Source organism: Garra rufa, chromosome 23 (assembly GCF_049309525.1).
Source record: "Garra rufa chromosome 23, GarRuf1.0, whole genome shotgun sequence".
In the NCBI taxonomy this organism is placed as follows: Eukaryota; Metazoa; Chordata; class Actinopteri; order Cypriniformes; family Cyprinidae; genus Garra; species Garra rufa.
This window is the reverse complement of record NC_133383.1, coordinates 8,345,244-8,365,426: the sequence shown is the minus strand read 5'-3', so window position 1 is coordinate 8,365,426 and position 20,183 is coordinate 8,345,244. Positions and strand designations below refer to the sequence as shown.

Genomic DNA, 20,183 nt, shown 5'->3' with positions numbered 1-20,183 from the left:
CTCTGCTCTCTCTTATTACTAAAAAGTCTTTATAAATACACTATGGATCGAAATGTGGATTCACTGCATCATCAGCTAGTCTGTTTTTGGCCAGAAAAGAGTATTTAAAAACGCAATGGCTACCACAAATGCGTCAAATCTTTAGTTTGGTAGAAAGTCCCTCGTTGTGGACGCTGATCTTTTCTCTTTTCGGTTGTGTGTATTATTTTGGCGAATGTTTTAACTGCTCTCTGTCCTCTAATGTCTGCGCTGTGCTTTTTTTCCGAAGTGGGCGGCTTGAAACCGCCTGAGCTGAATAACATTGGCTGTTCCGTTTGACTCCCTCCGCGCTCAGGATCCCGGAAGTAGCCGTGTGAGATCATGGTAAGACAGAGCGATAGAGCAGTTTGCGCTGGTGTGGATGTTCTTAATGACAGCTCCGAGTCATGCAGCAGCAATGTAACATGTCAGTCGGTCGTAGTTTTAAAAAGTACAACAAAGTCCAAAAACGTGCAATTCAGTTACCACAGCAACGTGGTTGCTGACTTTATAAATAGGTGCTCTTGAGGGCTGCACGCTTGAAGCGCCACGAGAGCTGATGCTCAAACTGTTGTTGCGTCCTTTATCTTGATCTGCGCTGTAGTATTCGAGCTCAGCTCCATTAAGACGCCATATAACGCTTTATGTAACGTCAGTATCAGTAAAGGGTTTTCCTGAAAACATGTTTAACAGACTCGTGATCTGATTCAGGCTGTAAAGTTTCAGGACGCTGAGATGTCAACACAATGAAATGTTTGGTAGTTTAATGTGATTTGTGTTATTTTTTAGATGTTAAAACACTTCCTATCCAAATAGAATAAACAGAAACAACTGATTAATAAAATGTATGTTTATAAGTGAATCGTTCATAGGTTAAATAGTGGAAATACTGTAATTTAGTGGCTTTGAGTAGGCTATTCCTTGTTGTGAGTATCCTGACCAGCCCAAGTTTGGGGGCGGGAACTATCTGTTTGTCTGATCAATGGAAGCCGGTGTGAATGTGAAAACCTGTGTGAATACAGTGCTGTTTCTAAGGGACGTTTTGGCCATTTATTTATACAATAATATTGACACTTTTTTTTAAAAAACAACACTGTTTGTCTACCTGTAAACTGCCATCCAAAGGCAAAGTGCAGTAACTACGCCAACACTAAAACTGAGAAAAATGCCTTTAAAGTTTTTACGCCAGCTAGTCAAACATGTTGACACTCTCTCTGAAACGGGATAAAATTGAACCAGGAGACTTTGCCACAAGACAAAACAGTTGTCACAAAGTCCATTTTAAGCCTTAACTCAATTTTGACCAAATGTGTAGTTACTGCGCTTTGCCTTTGGAGAGCGGTAAACTACAAACATGCAAATTAGCGATAACAGTGACGTCATGCGCATGAATATTAGTGTTTGCGAAGTGTTTCTTTCCAAAGTGACGTCGCCAACTTATGGTAGCCCATTTCCACCACTGAATAAAAAAAATAAACATTCAACTTTTTATCTTGTAATTTAGAATTTTTCTCAGAATTGCATGATACAAACTTGCAGTTGCAAATTATGTAGTCAGAATTGCGAGACTATTTTTCTCAGAACTGCGTGATAAAAACTTTCTCACAAATGCACGTTCATATCTCTTAATTCTGACTTTTTCTCATGCAATTCTGTTTTTTTTCTCAGAATTAAGATATAAACTCGCAATTTCAAGTTACAAATGTCAGTTTTGAGAGGAGCTGATATGTTTGCGAGTTTATATTTCACAATTCTGACTTAATAACTTTAGCAATTGTGTGTTGTAAAGTCAGAATTGCAAGATATAAACATACAATTCTGAGAAAAAAAAATCTAAATTGTGACTGTCAGAATTTCAAGTTTATGTCTCCTAATTCTGACTTTAGAATCCATAATTGTGAGTTTATATCTCAATTCTGAGAAAAAAAGGTCAGAATTCAGAGATATTTTTTCAGAATTTTTACTCAGAATTGAGATAAACTAAATTACCAATTTTAATGGGGAAAAAAGACTGATATGTTCTCAGAATTGCGAGTTTATATTTCACAATTCTGACTTAAAGGGATAGTTCACCCAAAAATGAAAATTTGCAGTAAGTCTGCCTACCCCTAGGGCATCCAAGATGCACAAACATTGACGATACATTGAGGTCTTAAGACACAAAACAATCAGTCTGGGCAAGAAACTGGCATTATTTATATAGTTTTTTTGCTTCTGATCCACCGCAATGTCCAACTGTCCTGAGTACATTCACAAAAATTCACATCAACGTTCTTTAGCATAGTAGATGCATGTGCGGAAACAATCTGTCATACCTATACGTCACTCATTGTTTACACAGTGCAGAGAGATTGTGAGTATGACGGCTTCTCAAAATAGTAATTACTTGTGCTTATCCTGATTGTTGCAACCAATTAAAACTAAAAGATTACGTTTGCTTGCACAAACTCAACCGGGAGTGTTGACTTTTCACTGACTCCCAACTTTTGAGCTTGATCGGCTGAAGTTACGGTTGCTTGCTCTTCGCCATGTTTGGCTGTTGAGAATGTGCTCAGGACAGTTGGACATTGCGGTGGATCAGAGGTAAAAAATTACATAAGTTCTGTTCAGTTTCTTGCACAGGCCGATTGTTTGGAGTCTTAAGACCTCAATGAATCATCACAAGCTGCAGGGTTTAATTTGGTTTTGTCTGTGTATGTTTTTTTGACTCTCAAAGCTGTGGGTCTCATTGACTGCCATTATATGACTGACAGCTTGCAACGGTTTGAGTTAAAAATCTTTGTTTGTGTTGTACTGAAGAACCAAAGTCACCTACATCTTGGATGCCCTGGGGGTAAGCAGATAAACATCAAATTTTAATTTTTGGGTGAATTGTCCCTTTAATAACTTGCATTTGTGAGAAACACAAATCGTTGTTGTGTAAATGTACCGTTGAATTATTATGAGTTTGATGAAGTGCCTTTTTTAAAGGAATAGTTCACCCAAAAATTTAAATTATGTCATCATTTACTCACCCTGTACAAGTTTCTTTCTTCTGTTGAGCTCAAAAAAGATATTTTGAAGAATGTTGGTAACCAAGCAGCTGATGATAACCATTGGAAAAAATTTTATGGAAGTCAATGGTTACGGTCAACTGTTTGGTGAGTAATGATGTGAGTAAATGGTGACAAAATTAACATTTTTGGGTAAACTATCCTAAGTATGCAGTTAGAGGTGTGTATATAAATACATTCCTACATGCTTTATCCACCATGTTGAATTATACAAACTAACAACAACCATAAACATTAATTTTGCTTTTATTCTTTTTTGTAACTTGACCATAAAATTGGACGCGCAATAATGGTTCTTCACAGTTCGTAATATTTACTAAAATGTTAGTCAGCATGAAATATTTCTAAAATGCATGTTACAGATCAAATTGTAAACAAATAGTGCGTGCATATGCTTAGTTTTTATTTTTTTTGCACGTAATGTTTAATCAAAGACAAACTTCTTTCTGGTGACATATGCAGAACTTCTTAAATCTTTTAGTCTATTATGTTTATTCTGTTTATTCATAATAATAATTGGAATACGCAATCTTTCTGGCAAGTTTTGAAAAAAATGCTTTTGAGTTCATAATTGCGCGTTTATCAAGAATGGCCTCAAATGCGGCTCATCCCATCGGAATTACAATTCGGTAGTACGCGCTAATCGTTATTTAAAGAAAAGCCCTTCCCTCACATGTCAGAATTGGACTACAGCTAGACACACAGACTGCTAATCCATTCAAGTGTGTGCACATTTTGTTTATTGCTTCATACGCTGTAATTAATCAAGCCATGTTGTGTCCATTTAGTTTGCAGTTGTAGATGCTCACTAAACCGGCTGATCAGTGAAGATGTGAATAAATGGGTTTGTTTGATGTTTCTCATTTCTGCTTGTTCATGCGAAGGGGGTGAAAGAGGCACGAGCAGGAAAGGGCCACTTAGCGAATCAACCGTTTCCTCTTGAGTAATTGAAGCCAGAGCCGCTGCTGCGATCCAGCAACCTTAAAGTTGTGATGTTTCGATGACCTGCACGTGGATTTATTAAGAGAACTTAAAGTCAACAAGAGAATTGTCCCGGTTTGCTTTCTTAACAGAGATTCCGGGCGTAATTGTGAACAATTAATGTGCATGTTAGTACAATATGAGTTCCTTCATGGTCCAATCAACTTCGATGCAAATGTTATCTTATCTCATATCGTATCTAACCCGCAAATCACATTACAGGAGTAAAATGGTTAAGAATGGGGTTTCAAGTTGATTTTACAGTGTTCAGTGTTTGTTGTGGAGCATGAAGTTGAAGTGAGTTTAGCCATTTAAATGTGCTTAATCTTACTCTCAGATGGCAGGTGAAAGAAACCCTGCGTCATGTTACCTGGATGAAAGGACCTTCCGGCTTTGCTGTCAGCTTTTTCTCCAACACTCAGAGACCATCCAGGATGGCTGGAGCTGGGAGCAGATCAAGGTGAAGTGAATGTTTGAGTAACTCCACAAAGTCTAGGCCTAGTTGTTCTCCTCAGAGGATCAGAATGAAAGAAAGAACTTTAAGGGTGATTGGCACAAATCTCATGTCAAGACAGTGTTTCATTTTGAAAATTCTGGCGACATTTGAGCATATTCATTTCCAAAATTGTCATTACTTCTCAAGAATGACTTAAGTTCTCACTGACAAAATACACTGGAAAAAACACAGTTTGTTGAGTAAACTTGAAATAATTTGTTACCCTGCTGCCTTAAACTTTTAGGTTCAGTCAGCTCAAATAAGCTTAGTCAACTTGAAATGTTAAGTTGTACTAAGAGACAACAAAAAAATTTGGTTGGCTAAACTTAAAAGCTGTTTAAGTTACCTAGCCGCCTTAATAATTTTAAGTTGAATCAACTCAAATATCTAAGTTGTCACTTAGTACAACTTAACATTTTTTAGCTGACTGAACTTAAAATGTTAAGTCAGCCAGGTAACAAATTATGTTAAGTTGGCTCAACAAATAGTTTTTTACAGTGTATGAATAAATTGACTAATACTACTTTGCTTACATTTACATATAGGAGATGCTTATCCAAAGTGAACTAAGGAACATGAAAATATGCTTTGTTTAAAGCAGTAGTTCATGCAGTAAAAATTTGGCACAAAATGTACTCACCCTCAGGCTATCCAAGATGTAGAAAAGTTAGATTTTTCTTGGAACAGATGTGGAGAAATGTAGCATTACATCACTTGTTCACCAGTGGATCCTTTGCAGTGAATGGGTGCCGTCAGAATGAGAGTCCAAACAGCTGATAAAAAACACCACAATAATCCACAAGTAATCCACACCACTCCAGTCCATCAGTTAACATCTTGTGGAGCGAAAAGCTGAGTGTTTGTGAGAAACAAATCTATCATTTTAACTTTAAACTGCCGTTTACAGCCAAAACATGAGCCCATATTCCGTAATTATGCTCCTTTCAGTTAAAGTTCATCCCCTGTTGTCCTCTCGCATCAAAATCCACTAATATATTTGTTTAGAACTGTCTTAGACTTTTTCGCCTGTAAAAAGTGCTTGATCTGTGCACATTTCTCTCTTGATTCAAATAAGTCGACTTGTTTTATGGATAGAGAACTCGTATTTTAACCAGAAGCAATGGTTTTAAGTTAAAAACGTCTAAATGATGGATTTGTTTCTTACAAACATGCAGTTTTTCACTTCACAAGATGTTAACTGATGGACTCGAGTGGTGTGGATTACTTGTGGATTACTGTGATATTTTTATCAGCTGTTTGGACTCTCATTCTGACGGCACCCATTCACTGCAAAGGATCCATTGGTGGACAAGTGATGTAATGCTACATTTCTCCACATCTGTTTGGAAGAAACAAACTTGTTTACATATTGGATGACCTGAGGGCAGGGTTGCCAGGTTTTCACAACAAAACCGACCCAATTGCTACTCAAAACTAGTCCAATCATGATTAAAAGGGGGAAAATACAATTTTTGGCAGGGTTCCCCTGGTAAAATTTGCATTTCAGGGGATAAATATTACGTTATCTTGGATACCCTCAGGCTATCCAAGATGTAGATAGGTTTGATTTTTCTTGGAACAGATGTGGAGAAATGTACCATTACATCACTTGCTCACCAATGGATCCTCTGCAGTGAATGGGTGCCGTCAGAATGAGAGTTGATGATAACACTGCAATAATCCACAAGTAATCCACACCACTCCACTCTATCAGTTAACATCTTGTGAAGCGAAGAGCTGAGTGTTTGTAAGAAACAAATCCATCATTTTAACTTTAAACTGCCGTTTACAGCCAAAACATGAGCCCGTAGTCCATAATAACGCTCCTTTCAGTTAAAATGTCCATCCCCTGTTGTCCTCTTGCATCAAAATCCACTAATATATTTGTTTAGAACTGTTTTAGACTGTTTTCGTCTGTAAACAGTGCTTGATCTGTGTACATTTCTCTCTTGATTCAAACTAGTTGACTTGTTTTATGGATAGAGAACTTGTATTTTAGCAAGAAGCAACAATTTGAAATTAAAAACGTCTAAATGATGGATTTGTTTCTTACAAACATGCAGTTTTTCACTTCACAAGATGTTAACTGATGGACTGGAGTGGTGTGGATTACTTGTGGATTACTGTGATATTTTTATCAGCTGTTTGGACTCTCATTCTGACGGCACCCATTCACTGCAGAGGATCCATTGGTGAACAAGTGATGTAATGCTACATTTCTCCACATCTGTTTGGAAGAAACAAACTTGTTCACATATTGGGTGACCTGAGGGCAGGGTTGCCAGGTTTTCACAACAAAACCGACCCAATTGCTACTCAAAACTAGTCCAATCATGATTTAAAGGGGTAAAATAAAGGGTTCCCCTTGTAAAATTCACATTTCAGGGGATAAATATTACATTATTCACCCTCAGGCTATCCAAGATGTAGATAAGTTTGATTTTTCTTGGAAATTATGTGGAGAAAGGTAGCAGTACATCACTTACTCACCAATGGATCCTCTGCAGTGAATGGGTGCCGTCAGAATGAGAGTCCAAACAACTGATAAAAACACCACAATAATCCATACCACTCCAGTCCATCAGTTAACATCTTATGAAGTGAAAAGCTGAGTGTTTGTAAGAAACAACTTGTTTTATGGATAGAGAACACGTGTTTTAGCAATCAGCAACAAACTTGTCCACATATTGGATGACCTGAGGGCAGGGTTGCCAGGTTTTCACAACAAAACTGAACCAAGTCTCAAAACTAGTCCAATCATGATTTGAAGGGGTAAAATACAAATTTTGTCAGGGTGCCCTTGGTAAAAGTCACATTTCAGGGGATAAATGTTACGTTATTGGGGTCGCTTTAACCCGTGACAACAGTGTTAAAGTAGTCCAACTTGCCAACACTGCCTGAGGGTGAATTTCCGCAAATTTGCATTTTTGGTTGAACTGTTCCTATAGCCAAAATATAATTGGATTTTTGGGTGAAATATGACCCAGATATGTTCTTGAAGGGTTTTGTACTTTGTTCTAGGGCACTGAAGAAGGCTTCATGAAGAAGACTCTTCTCATTCCTATAAAATCAAGCATTTTGCACCAACAACAACTTGGGTGTTCCCTCCAGGATGAAAACATGAAGTCAGAGGACATCCAGGTAAGATTTGTATCACTTTTACTATTACTCATACTTGCGGTTAGTACAGAGTATTAACCTCATCCCACAGCACTTCATTTTACCCATTTTGGTCATAAATGCGTGCTGTCTCTGAACCAGGAGTGGTTCTTGGGTAGAATGAGCCAATCCATTTATAAACTCAAACAAAAATGGGCCACCAAAAATGAAGACTGACCTAAGTGTTTTCCCACATACTGGATCAATTACCTGAAGGAAACACTTTAACTAAATCCTGCGCTTTATAAACGTCCCGGTTTTAGTTTTGGAAAAACTTGCTAATGTTGGCATACGCTTTTATGTGACTGTTAAGATGATTATGCTCTTTTGTCCATCAGGGTGTTGCACACTCAATCGTTTAGCTTTGTCTGCACACTACATGCATTCCATTTGAGGGAAAAATGGATGTACATGACATACTTAAACTTAAAAAAATTTTTTTTTGCAAAAAACAGTCTTTAAAGGTAGTATCAACTAAATATTTTGATTTATACACTAGTCGAAATGATCTCCTCCAAAATGGGGGCTGTGCCTTGTGGCTGATTTTTCTTTACCTCCACTCTCAGCCCATTTCATTAGTAAGCCCTTCCGGCTGATTGCAAATGACTCGACTTCTTGCATATTTACATTCAGCTCACACACACTAGGGAAGACTCGACACCTTCTCCTTTCATGAAGGAGATTTTGCCATATTTCAGTGCCACTGGAGAAAGCAGTTTTTGTTTTTATTAAGTATCTGATTATAATGCAATGCAATCTGATATTCTGTAGTTAAGGCTGGTCTGTTGCACTAATTATTTACAATATATCTTTATATGTGTACAGTATTTACTCTGAAATAATATTTGTTTCAAACAATATGCAAATTTATATTATGTATATAATTTTTGTTAGATATATTATATGAACAAAATCTTTAAGAATATATAATAATTATTCAATATACTGTCTCATTGTTTCCTAGTACATTATGTAAAGTATTTATTTATCATGGAAGTATTTGTTGTATATTTTCAGTACAACAAAATTATTTTACTGTAAAATGTCCCAATGCATTATGGAAATGAGAATATCACTGTTGTAATGTGAAAATAAATTATATATAATTTGTAAAGTATTTATTCATAGTGGTAGTATTTTTGTATATTTTAAGTACCAAAAAAAAGAAATAACAATAAAATGTACCAGTGCATTACATTAAACAATTAAAAAGTACATTAAAAAGTTGATTCAACTTAAAAAAGTAAGTGTTCATGCTGCCTTAAAATTTTAAGTTTAGTCAACATGAAATGTTAAGTTGTACTCTATGAAAACGTGGATATTTGAGTCGAGTAAACTTAAAATTTTAAGGCAGCACAAACACTTACTTTAAGTTGAAACAACTTTTTTTTTTTTTTTTTTTTGCAGTGTACAGTAATGAAAATTAAAAGAGAACAAGCTTAAATAAGTAAATTAAATAAATAGTAAATCACAGAATTAGTAAAGTATTTGGTAACACTTTACAATAAGGTTCATTAGTTAAACATTAGTTAATGTATTAACTAACATGAACTAACCATGACCAATACATTAGTTACTGTATTTACTAATCTTCATTAATGTTAGTTAACGGAAATACAGTTGTTCATTGTTTGTTCATGTTAGTTCACACTGCATTAACTAATGTTAACAAGATTTTAATAACGTATTAGTAAATGTTGAAATTAACATTAACAAAGATTAATAAATGCTGTATAAGTGCAGTTCATTATTAGTTCATGTTAACTAATGTGGTTAACTAATGTTAACTAATGAACCTTATTGTAAAGTGTTACCAGTATTTTTTTTCATCATGGTAGTATTAATTGTATATTTTAAGCACAAATAGTAATAATAATAATAATAATAATAATAATAACTTGACAGTAAAATGTCCCAGTTCAATTATTTACCTTCATTATTTATTCATCGTGTTTGTTTTAATTGTATATTTTAAACATGAAAAAACTTGACAGTAAAATGTCCCAGTTCATTAAGTTAATGAGAATTTAAAAGAAAATGTGCTTAAATTAATGAAATAAATAGCATATTATATAATTTGTGTAGTATTTATTCATCACGGTATTATTAATTGTGTATTTTAAGCACAAAAATAATAATTATAATAACTTAACAGTAAAATGTCTTAGTTCATTACGGTAATGAGAATTTAAAAAGGAATATGTGCTTAAATAAATTAAATAAATAGTATATTATATAATTTGTAAAGCATTTATTCATCATGGTAGTATTAATTATATATTTTAAGAGAATTTGGAAAAGCATGCTAAAATCTCAAGCAGAAAATCTTGATGGACCAAAATATTTGTTGTATTTTTATCATTTTGCTTTTGAAGTAAAATGCTTGTGAAATTGGTCAATTTCTGATGAATTACTGATACACCAAAAAGGCGTATTGTCTGCAGGGATACCAGCTCAACATCAGCATCTGCTTTGTTCAGTCCCCAACATTCAAAGTCTTGCGTGCAGTCGTGCAACAGCGCACGTCACCTGACATGCCCTGCATAAAAGAACATTTAGAAAACTTGACCTTGGTAAAGACTGTTCGCCAGCAAGCAGTAGCTTGCAGGCTACAAGAAAGCCTCTTTTTTTTTTTTCCCCCATTGTTGAGGAAAGGAAGAAAAAAAATCCAGAAAAGATCTGTGGAAGATTAGAGAAACCAGGACTGCTTTTTTCTTTTTTTGTGGCATCCTGTTTTGAGTGGTGGAATTCTTTTAGGGAGTGAATAAATGCCTCACTCAACAAAAATCTATCAGGGTTAACCCTTTCAGCGCCACACACCTGACATCCGTGGAGCTGTGCTCAATGTTACTCTTTGTCTATGAGCACCTGCACATGAAGGGGTCGTAACTTCAGTAAACAAGAGCAGCCAGCCTTCTGTATGTTTGCAGGAAGTAGAATGTGCTTCATAACTGCTTTCAAACTTATTTATTGTTCAAAATTTAACCGAATGGCATTTAAAATATATATGATGCTAAAATTGTTGCTTTAAAATCATGTGAATAAATTACATTTTAAAATATATTCAAATAGAAAAGGGTTATTTTCAAATTAGTACAACTATTTCAAAATTTGACTGTTTTTGCTTAACTTTAGATCAAATAAAGGCTTGGTGAGCAGGGGTCTGTTCTTCGTACATCGTTTGATACATCCAAGATGAATTGACGCATCTAAGATGACATCATCGTGCTAATTACGATGTGGAGCACACCTGTTGTTGATGATTAGTATGGCTGGATTGAGTTGTCTAGGATTGGTTTATAAGGCGATATGTATCGATAGTAGAAACAGTGATCACGACCCGTTCGATTGGTTGACGAAATGGCAAAAGAGCGAGCTCAATTTTTTTTCTCAAGCGGAGCAAGAGCTTTTATTAGAGGGTTATGGAGAATTTCAAACTTTAATACAGACACCGGGAAACACAGCAAATGCTGCAAAAGCCAGGAGAGAGTGCTGGCAAAAAGTAGTGAACTAATTAAATGCGTTAGTGCTGCCCATGTTACATGTTTTTTCCTTGATGTGTTATTTTATTTATATTTTTATTTTTATATACACTACTGTTCAAAAGTTTGGGGTCAGTAAGACTTGTAATAGTCTTATGACTAAAAAGAAGAATCACTGACTTAAAGAAGTCTCTTATGCTCATCAAGGCTGCATTTATTTGATTAAAAACACAGAAAAAACAGCAGTAATATTGCAAAATGTTTTTACAATATAAAATAATGTTTTTTATTTGAACATACTTTAAAATAGAATTTATTCCTGTGATGAAAAGCTGAATTTTTATCAGCTGTTACTCCAGTCTTAAGTGTCACATGATCCTTCAGAAATCATTCTAATATGCTGATTTATTATTAGAATGATCAATGTTGGATAATATCAACAGTTGTGCTGCCAAATATTTTTTGGAACCTGTGATTTGTTTTTCTCAGGATTCTTTCATGAATAACAAGTTTAAAAGAAGTGAAACTTGTATAATGTATACATTCATTCCACACAGACCGATATATTTCAAGTGTTTATTTCTTTTAATTTTGATGATTATAACTGACATCTAATGAAAACTCCAATTCAGTATCTCAGAAAATTAGAATATTACTTAAGACCGATACAAAGAAAGGATTTTTAGAAATCTTTTTACAACTGAAAAGTATGAACATGAAAAGTATGAGCATATACAGCACTCAATACTTAGTTGGGGCTCCTTTTGCCTGAATTACTGCAGCAATGCAGCGTTGCATGGAGTCGATCAGTCTGTGGCACTGCTCAGGTGTTATGAGAGCCCAGGTTACTCTGATAGTGGCCTTCAGCTCTTCTGCAATGTTGAGTCTGGCATATCACATCTTCCTCTTCACAATACCCCATAGATTTTCTATGGGGTTAAGGTCAAGCGAGTTTGCTGGCCAATTAAGAACAGGGATACCATGGTCCTTAAACCAGGTACTGGTAGCTTTGGCACTGTATGCAGGTGCCAAGTCCTGTTGGAAAATGAAATCTGCATCTCCATAAATTTGGTCAGCAGCAGGAAGCATGAAGTGCTCTAAAACGTCCTGGTATACAGCTGCGTTGACCTTGGACCTCAGAAAACACAGTGGACCAACACCAGCAGATGACATGGCACCCCAAACCATCACTGACTGTGGAAACTTTACACTGGACCTCAAGCAACGTGGATTCTGTGCCTCTCCTCTCTTCCTCCAGACTCTGGGACCCTGATTTCCAAAAGAAAATGCAAAATTTACTTTCATCAGAGAACATAACTTTGGACCACTCTGCAGCAGCCCAGTCCTTTTTGTCTTTAGCCCAGGCGAGACGCTTCTGACGCTGTCTGTTGTTCAAGAGTGGCTTGACACAAGGAATGCGACAGCCGAAACCCATGTCTTGCATACGTCTGTGCGTATTGGTTCATGAAGCACTGACTCCAGCTGCAGTCCACTCTTTGTGAATCTCCCCCACATTTTTGAATAGGTTTTGTTTCACAATTCTCTCCAGGGTGCGGTTATCCCCATTGCTTGTACACTTTTTTTTCTACCACATCTTTTCCTTCCATTCGCCTCTCTATTAATGTGCTTGGACGCAGTGCTCTGTGAACAGCCAGCCTCTTTTGCAATGACCTTTTGTGTCTTGCCCTCCTTGTGCAAGGTGTCAATGGTCGTCTTTTGGACAACTGTCAAATCAGCAGTCTTCCCCATGATTGTGTAGCCTGCAGAACTAGACTGAGAGAGCATTTAAAGGCTGATTAGAGAGTGGCACCAGGTGTTTTCAATACTGAACCTTTTCACAATATTCTAATTTTCTGAGATACTGAATTGGGGTTTTCATTAGTTGTCAGTTATAATCATCAAAATTAAAAGAAATAAACACTTGAAATATATCGGTCTGTGTGGAATGAATATATACATTATACAAGTTTCACTTCTTGAATGTAATTAGTGAAATAAATCAACTTTTTGAAGATATTATAATTATATGACCAGCACCTGTAATTAATATATATATATATATATATATATATATATATATATATATATATATATATATATATATATATAGAGAGAGAGAGAGAGATAGATATAATATATATATATAAATATATATATAAATATAAATGTATGTGTATGTATGTATGTGTGTGTATATACAGTGTTGGCCCCCTTCCTGATTTTTTTATTCTTTTGCATGTTGCATGCAAACACTTTTTCACACATGTGGGTTTGTTTTTTGTTTGTTTTTTTTATAAAAAAAAAACCCTTCATTTTAAAACTGCATGTTTTGTTTACTTGTGTTATCTTTGATAAATTTTTACATTTGTTTGATGATCTGAAACATTAAAGTGTGACAAACATGCCAAAAAAAAAAAAATCATTTTCAAACCACTGTATGTATATATATATATATATATATATATATATATATATATAATTTACATGATTTAGACTACATATAAAATTATATTATATATATTTTATTTTTGATTTTATATATATATATATATATATATATATATATATATATATTTATATTTATATTTATATTTATTATATATGTATTATCATTTATATTTGTGACCCTGGACCACAAAACCAGTCTTAAGTCGCTGGGGTATATTTGTAGCAATAGTCAAAAATACTTTGTATGGGTCAAAATTATTGATTTTTCTTTTATGCCAAAAATCATTAGGAAATTATGTAAAAATCATGTTCCATGAAGATTTTTTGTAAAACACCTACTGTAAATATATCAAAATGTAATTTTTGATTAGTTATATGCATTGCTAAGAACTTAATTTGGACAACTTTAAAGGTGATTTTCTCAGTATTTTGATTTTTTTGCACCCTCAGATTTCAGATATTCAAATAGATGTATCTCGGCCAAATATTGTCCTATCCAAACAAACCATACATCAATAGAAAGCTTAATTATTGAACTTTCATATGATGTATACATCTCAGTTTTGTAAAATTTAACCTTATGACTGGTTTTGTGGTCCAGGGTCACATTTATCACAAGAATATTCACATGTGTATGTGTGTGTGTGTGTGTGTGTGTATATATATATATATATATATATATATATATATATATATATATATATATATATATTATTTTTATTACTTTTTTTCAACATAACCATAAATTGCAGTACCATGAAATTATTTTACATCATGTAGGCTGCAGACAAAAACCTTTGCAGTTTTAGCAGTGATTTAAAATGGTTCCATCCAATAATTCAGCAATAAATGTTTCTGTTAAAATGTTTATTTTCATTGCAAGTCACATCTGTATGGTTAAATGCATTTTATTTTATATTTTTGCATTCAGCATTGTTTTCCCCTTTTAGAATAGACTGTCTCTTTTTAGGGGTTTCACTCAGCCACTGGAGTCTCTCATAACTGCTATATAACCACATTTAAGGAAGCAATCTTTATTTGTTCCCCAAGAGATGCATGCAGAAGCAAAAGGTATTTCAATCCTTTAAGTGCGAAGAATGTAAACGGAATTACTAGGATAATTAAACCCATAATTAGGGCTTATTTAGGTTAATGAAAGAGCCCATCCTTCATCATCCTCTGAAATTACCCCGCCAAGCGCTGGTATTTAGGTAGGCGAAGGGAGCGTCTCCTTCTCTGCTATTGCGCGTCCAGTATTGATCTTTCTTTTGACAGTGAAAAACGGCGCGCGTATAAAGTGTATACCTGAGCTCACAGCTCTGTTAGATCTCTTTAGATGATGCTATTTAAAGCGTCGGCTGCAATGTGCCACACAGCCCTTTGCTTTCCCTGCGTGTTTGTGCAGTTGAACAGGTGCCGTCGTTTAGCGATCGCACCGTTACGTCTGTACACCTGCTTGAACGTAAACACGGCAGCGTTTGAATGACAACAAACGGCGTCGGATGCCAGAAGTTGTTGCTAGAAACACATTTCAAAGTTAATAAACGCCCTTTTTTGAACTTGACCTTTTGAAATTTTTAAGCGGCGCGCGAACAGCAGCTGAACTTTTGTCCTTTATTTGAATTCCAAATGCAGCCTAAGAGTCAGTTATGCAAAGGTTGAATGAGAGCCGTGAATATTCGTTTCGCCAAACGAGTTCCTGCCACGGCGGACCTACAATTTAATGCATTTTCTGCTTGCGTGTTTGCGCTCTTTAAACTCCTCATCCCACACATGATTTTACAGCCTCTAGGTGAGGTGTTTTACCTTTCAGCGGCGGTACTGTTTGGAAAAAGCCTGACGTCATTGTTTATTTGACCTGCCTTCCCTCTTTCCAGAGTCTTTCATTCCTGACAGACGTCGGATGTGAAACAGTAGTAGTGCGTCTCTCAAGACTGCGCTTGTATGGGAGGGTGGAGATGTTATCGTGAAGGCGTGGATGCATGAACAATTCTCGAGCCTGCATTGAAGCTGCCAGGGATCCAGCCACCGCCGCTGCTGATCCAACTCGTCGCTCAGACACTATCGCTAATTAAACCTGCGAGTATCAGTGTGGGCCATACTAAAGGCCATAGTGATGTCACAGTGTCTCAAAAGCCACCTCCGTGTGACAGAAATCACGTCACAGGTGCCATTTAAGAGTTTTTTTCTTTAATCATTAAGTAGTTTATGTTATTATAAAGTAGTTTGATTACAGTCAAGCTATTGTTTTGTAAAGTAGCAAGCCTACAAACTAATACAAAAACTGTAAATACACTGAAGGGTGCAATATCTTTTAAATGTGTATAAAATAAAAAAAGTATTATTATAATTCTAGTAGTAGTTGATGTTATTTTTGTTTTATATATATATTTTAAAGATATTGCACTCTTATGTTGCTTGAATGTATTTAACTGCTATTAATCTGACTTTTAATATTTTAATTATTTTTAATAAAATATTTTTTATATTTTAATATTTTATTTATTATTGTTATTTTTAAGTGTGTGTATAAAATAATATAATATTATATTTGATTGATATTATTATTAGTATTGATAATATTATAATCATTTTTATTTTAACATTTTTTATTTACCCCTCTTATAGCATCAGTGATAATATTAATAATGGTAACAATAATAATATATTATTAATAATAATTATATAGATTTATATTATTGGTAGTAGTAATAAAAATAATTATAATATTATATATAATAATATATAATATTATATTGGTAATACTAATAATACCAATAATAAAGAATTATAATAATAATAATAATGATAATAATGGTAAAAAAATATTATTAATATATTATTATTATTATTATTTTTATTATTATTAGGAACAATAAAATATATATTATTGCAAATAATAATTATTATATTGTATTATATTATATAAATTATGTTATAAGTATAATAATTGTATTTTATAATAATAATATTAAAAACAATGGTAACAATAATATATTATTAATATGTTGTTATTGGTGACAATAAAATATATGATTGTTATAATTATTATTTTATATTATATTATAATATTGATAGTAATAATAATAATATTATTAATAATAAATAATTATAATCATTATGTTAGTAGTAGTAGTAGTAGTAGTAGTAGTAGTATATATTATTATATTAATATTATTTGTAGCAAAAAATAAATTATTGGTAGTAATAATTATATTATATTACATTACAATATATAGTAGTACTAGTATTAGTAGTAGTAATAAATAATAATAATAATAAATCAATATTAATAATAATGGTAACATTAATATTTTTAATATACTATTATTGGTAGCAATAAAATATATATTATTGGTAGTAATAATAATAATAATAATAATAATAATAATAATAATGGTAACAATAATATGTTATTAATATATTATTATTGGTATTAATAATTATAATATATTAGATTTTGTTATATTATATTAGATATTTTATTATATTAAATTATTGGTAATAATAATATTTAATAATAATAATAATAATAATAATATTTGTATTATTAGTAGTATTATTTATTATTATTAATAATAATATAATCTATTATATTTATTTCACCCCATATAGCTTTAGTGTAATTTACTACTATTCATAAATTTGAAAAAACAAACAGTAGCTTAACAGTAGCTTACAATGCTAAAGTTATATAAGGGTGCAAAATCTTTTAAATATATGAAAAATATTTTTTGTTGTTGTTAAAAGTTCTACATTGGAGCTATATGGGGTGAAATATCTTTCACATATAATTATTTATATAAAAATTTATCAAAATAATAAAATTAGATTCTGTATAATTTAATAAAAGCAGTATTTTTCAATAACGGCATTAAACACTAAGCGTTTCATGCTAAATCCTGCAACAAGACTTGAATCACTAAATAGTTTCTGTTTGAATTGGTTGATTTACATCATCTTTACAATTGTCCAAATTAACTGATGTACTAAACCAAATCTAACTTTTAAAACTGTGACATAAAACAGCAACATTGCCTCTTTTCGTAACATGACCAAGCTATGCTGTTATGTGTCTACATAATGTAGTTACAGTAAGCTATTCGCATCGCTGTATTTAGTTCTAGTCACTCCCCAGCAATTTATATGAACTCCTCCCAAGTATGACGGCATCCCTTCCTGTTTATCTGTGCTTGGGCAAGTTGCAGCGCCCTAAACCTTTATTCCACATTCTGACAGCCAATTAATCACCAGGGGTTGCAGGTCGAGAAAGAGCGGGAAAATCCAGTGCTTGCCGCCCGAAAGAGAGGTAACCTTGGTAAACAGTCTGCACAACATTTGTGCATGTGGACCCGCTCGAGGGTCCTGCGCACAATGCCATTACTCATGTTCCACAACACAAAGAGGGGAGTGTACAAACTCCCTCAACATGTCAACAACATCCTATGAATGAAGGATGCAAGAGGAAAGCAAAAAGGTAAACACATGTTGTTGGCCACACAGACTGATGAGGAGATCTTGTTTTCATCAGTCAAGTTATGGGACGAAGAATGAAGTCACATGGTGGTTGATGAATCACTCACGTATGTGGCTAGCTTTGGGTTTAGTATCACAGCTCAGGGTTTGTGGCAGGTCTGCACACGTACGATTTATCAGATTTGTGATATGCAGAAGATCATTGAAGCAGTGTAAACAGAATTAGAATTGTGGCAAGATGTCGTATCAGTTGTATATGAATAAAATGAAAACGTATTCATTCATTTAAAGGCAACATATGATAAAATCAGACTTTTTCCATGTTTAAGAGCTATAATCGTCTCCCCGGTTCATCTACCAACACAGAAAATTTGAGGACAATCCAGTAAGTGTTTAAGGAAGCATTCCTCTGCAAGCATGTGAAAAAACGAGACTATAAAAACTTTAATCTGTACGTTTCCACCCACAGATCCGCCATTTTGGTTTCGCAAGCGACAATGGTGTACCAGTTCTAACGCCATGGCGAAAGTTCAAGCAAAGCATACAAATTGTTCTGTCGTTAGCTGCACAGATGGGCACAGAACATTATTTAGATTCCCAGTCTCAGAGGAGACAAAAGAGCAGTGGATTTATTGATTTATTTACTGTATATTACCCTGCTGCCCTACAGATCTAATATAAACGTGATTTCTTTCCCAGCTGTTTACCTTCACAAACATAACTGTTTGCGTGCGTTTGACATAAACTTGTGTGTATTTGACAGTTTAAGCGCAATAAGACTTAAAACAGAATTTAGTTTAGTACTCCCATGCCGTGTGACAGCTGCTTTTTGTGTGCTCAGGGTGTACATATGTACATATCTTCATTCCGTTCAAAAGTTTACACCCCTGGTTCTTAATGCATTGTTTTGTGAAAATTGGAAAAAAAAAAAAAGGGTTCTCAGAATCATGTAGTTCTTGTTGAAGGGGTTTAAATACACAAATGAAAAACCAAAGAATTTGTGGGACCTGAAGAATTTTTTTGAAGAACAGCGGGCAGTTTAACTGTTCAGGACAAACAAGAGACTCATGAACTCATGATCACAAACAAATAAAAACACAGCTGTGCATCATTCAGGTAAAAACACAGTATTAAGAATCAAGTGTATGTAAATTTTGAATGGGTTAACTTTTATAAATTATTTTCTTTTCCTTTGTGGACTATGTGTAAACTTCTTTTATGTGAAATATCATATTCCGCTCAGTACTAAATAAAAATGACATGCAATTTGTAATTTGTATGTCCCTCTTATTTTGGTAAAATAATTACCATTTTGCAGATAAATTTAAGATTAAATGAAATTTATTCCTGTTATCAAAGCTGAATTTTTAGCATCATTACTCCGGTCTTCAGTGTCACATGATCCTTCAGAAATCATTCTAATATGCTGCTTTGAGCTCAAGAAACATTTCTGATTATTAAAACACCCATTTTGCCTCATTTCTGAGAAAAAAAAACATACTTTTTCAGGATTTACTTCCTTTATATGAATTCTCATGCTTTTTTGTTGCATTTATGGCTACATCTTTGTCATCGAATGGCATGAGTTTATCTCTCTCACTTTCTTTCCGTTTCTCTCTGTCTTGTTTTCTAGGCAAACGTCGAGGATGAAACGGCTGGAGTTCAGGCAGTATGTGAAATTCACGCTGTGCTGCGCTATGAATACCACGTTCTGTATTCTTGCAGTTATCAGATCCCCGTCCTCTATTTCAGAGCCTCCACGTTAGGTACACGACATTCTCTCTCGCTGCATTTCTATCATTAAACCGCACAGTCTTGTTTATATGCTGTCTGCTTCCCTTATCAGTGTGTGTATTTCAGAACCCTCAGTGTTCTGCTTTCTCAAAGTCTGGTTTTATGTGCGCTGCAAAAACAGACTCAACATTTACACTGAGATCCCATCTCGACAGCAGTGTTTGAGTTTTGAGAAAGCAGGCGGCACAGTGACTCGCGTCAGCGCTCAACAAAGTTTGACTTTGTGCTGTAAATACATTAATAGCCGCCATGTAAACATTTTTGGAGCTGTTATTG

General features: G+C 34.1%; 1 protein-coding gene across 1 annotated transcript in view; it reads left to right on the top strand.

Annotated features, from left to right (window-relative positions):
- Nucleotides 1–281: 281 nt before the first annotated feature.
- The window catches only part of atg10 (ATG10 autophagy related 10 homolog (S. cerevisiae)), a 44,442-nt gene continuing 24,540 nt past the window's right edge, over nt 282–20,183 (top strand). Inside the window, exons 1-4 of the mRNA XM_073830069.1 lie at nt 282–363; nt 4,390–4,512; nt 7,570–7,689; nt 19,747–19,879. Of these exons, the coding sequence (XP_073686170.1) occupies nt 361–363; nt 4,390–4,512; nt 7,570–7,689; nt 19,747–19,879 (379 nt within the window). The 5' untranslated portion in view covers nt 282–360. The remainder of the gene's footprint in view (nt 364–4,389; nt 4,513–7,569; nt 7,690–19,746; nt 19,880–20,183) is intronic.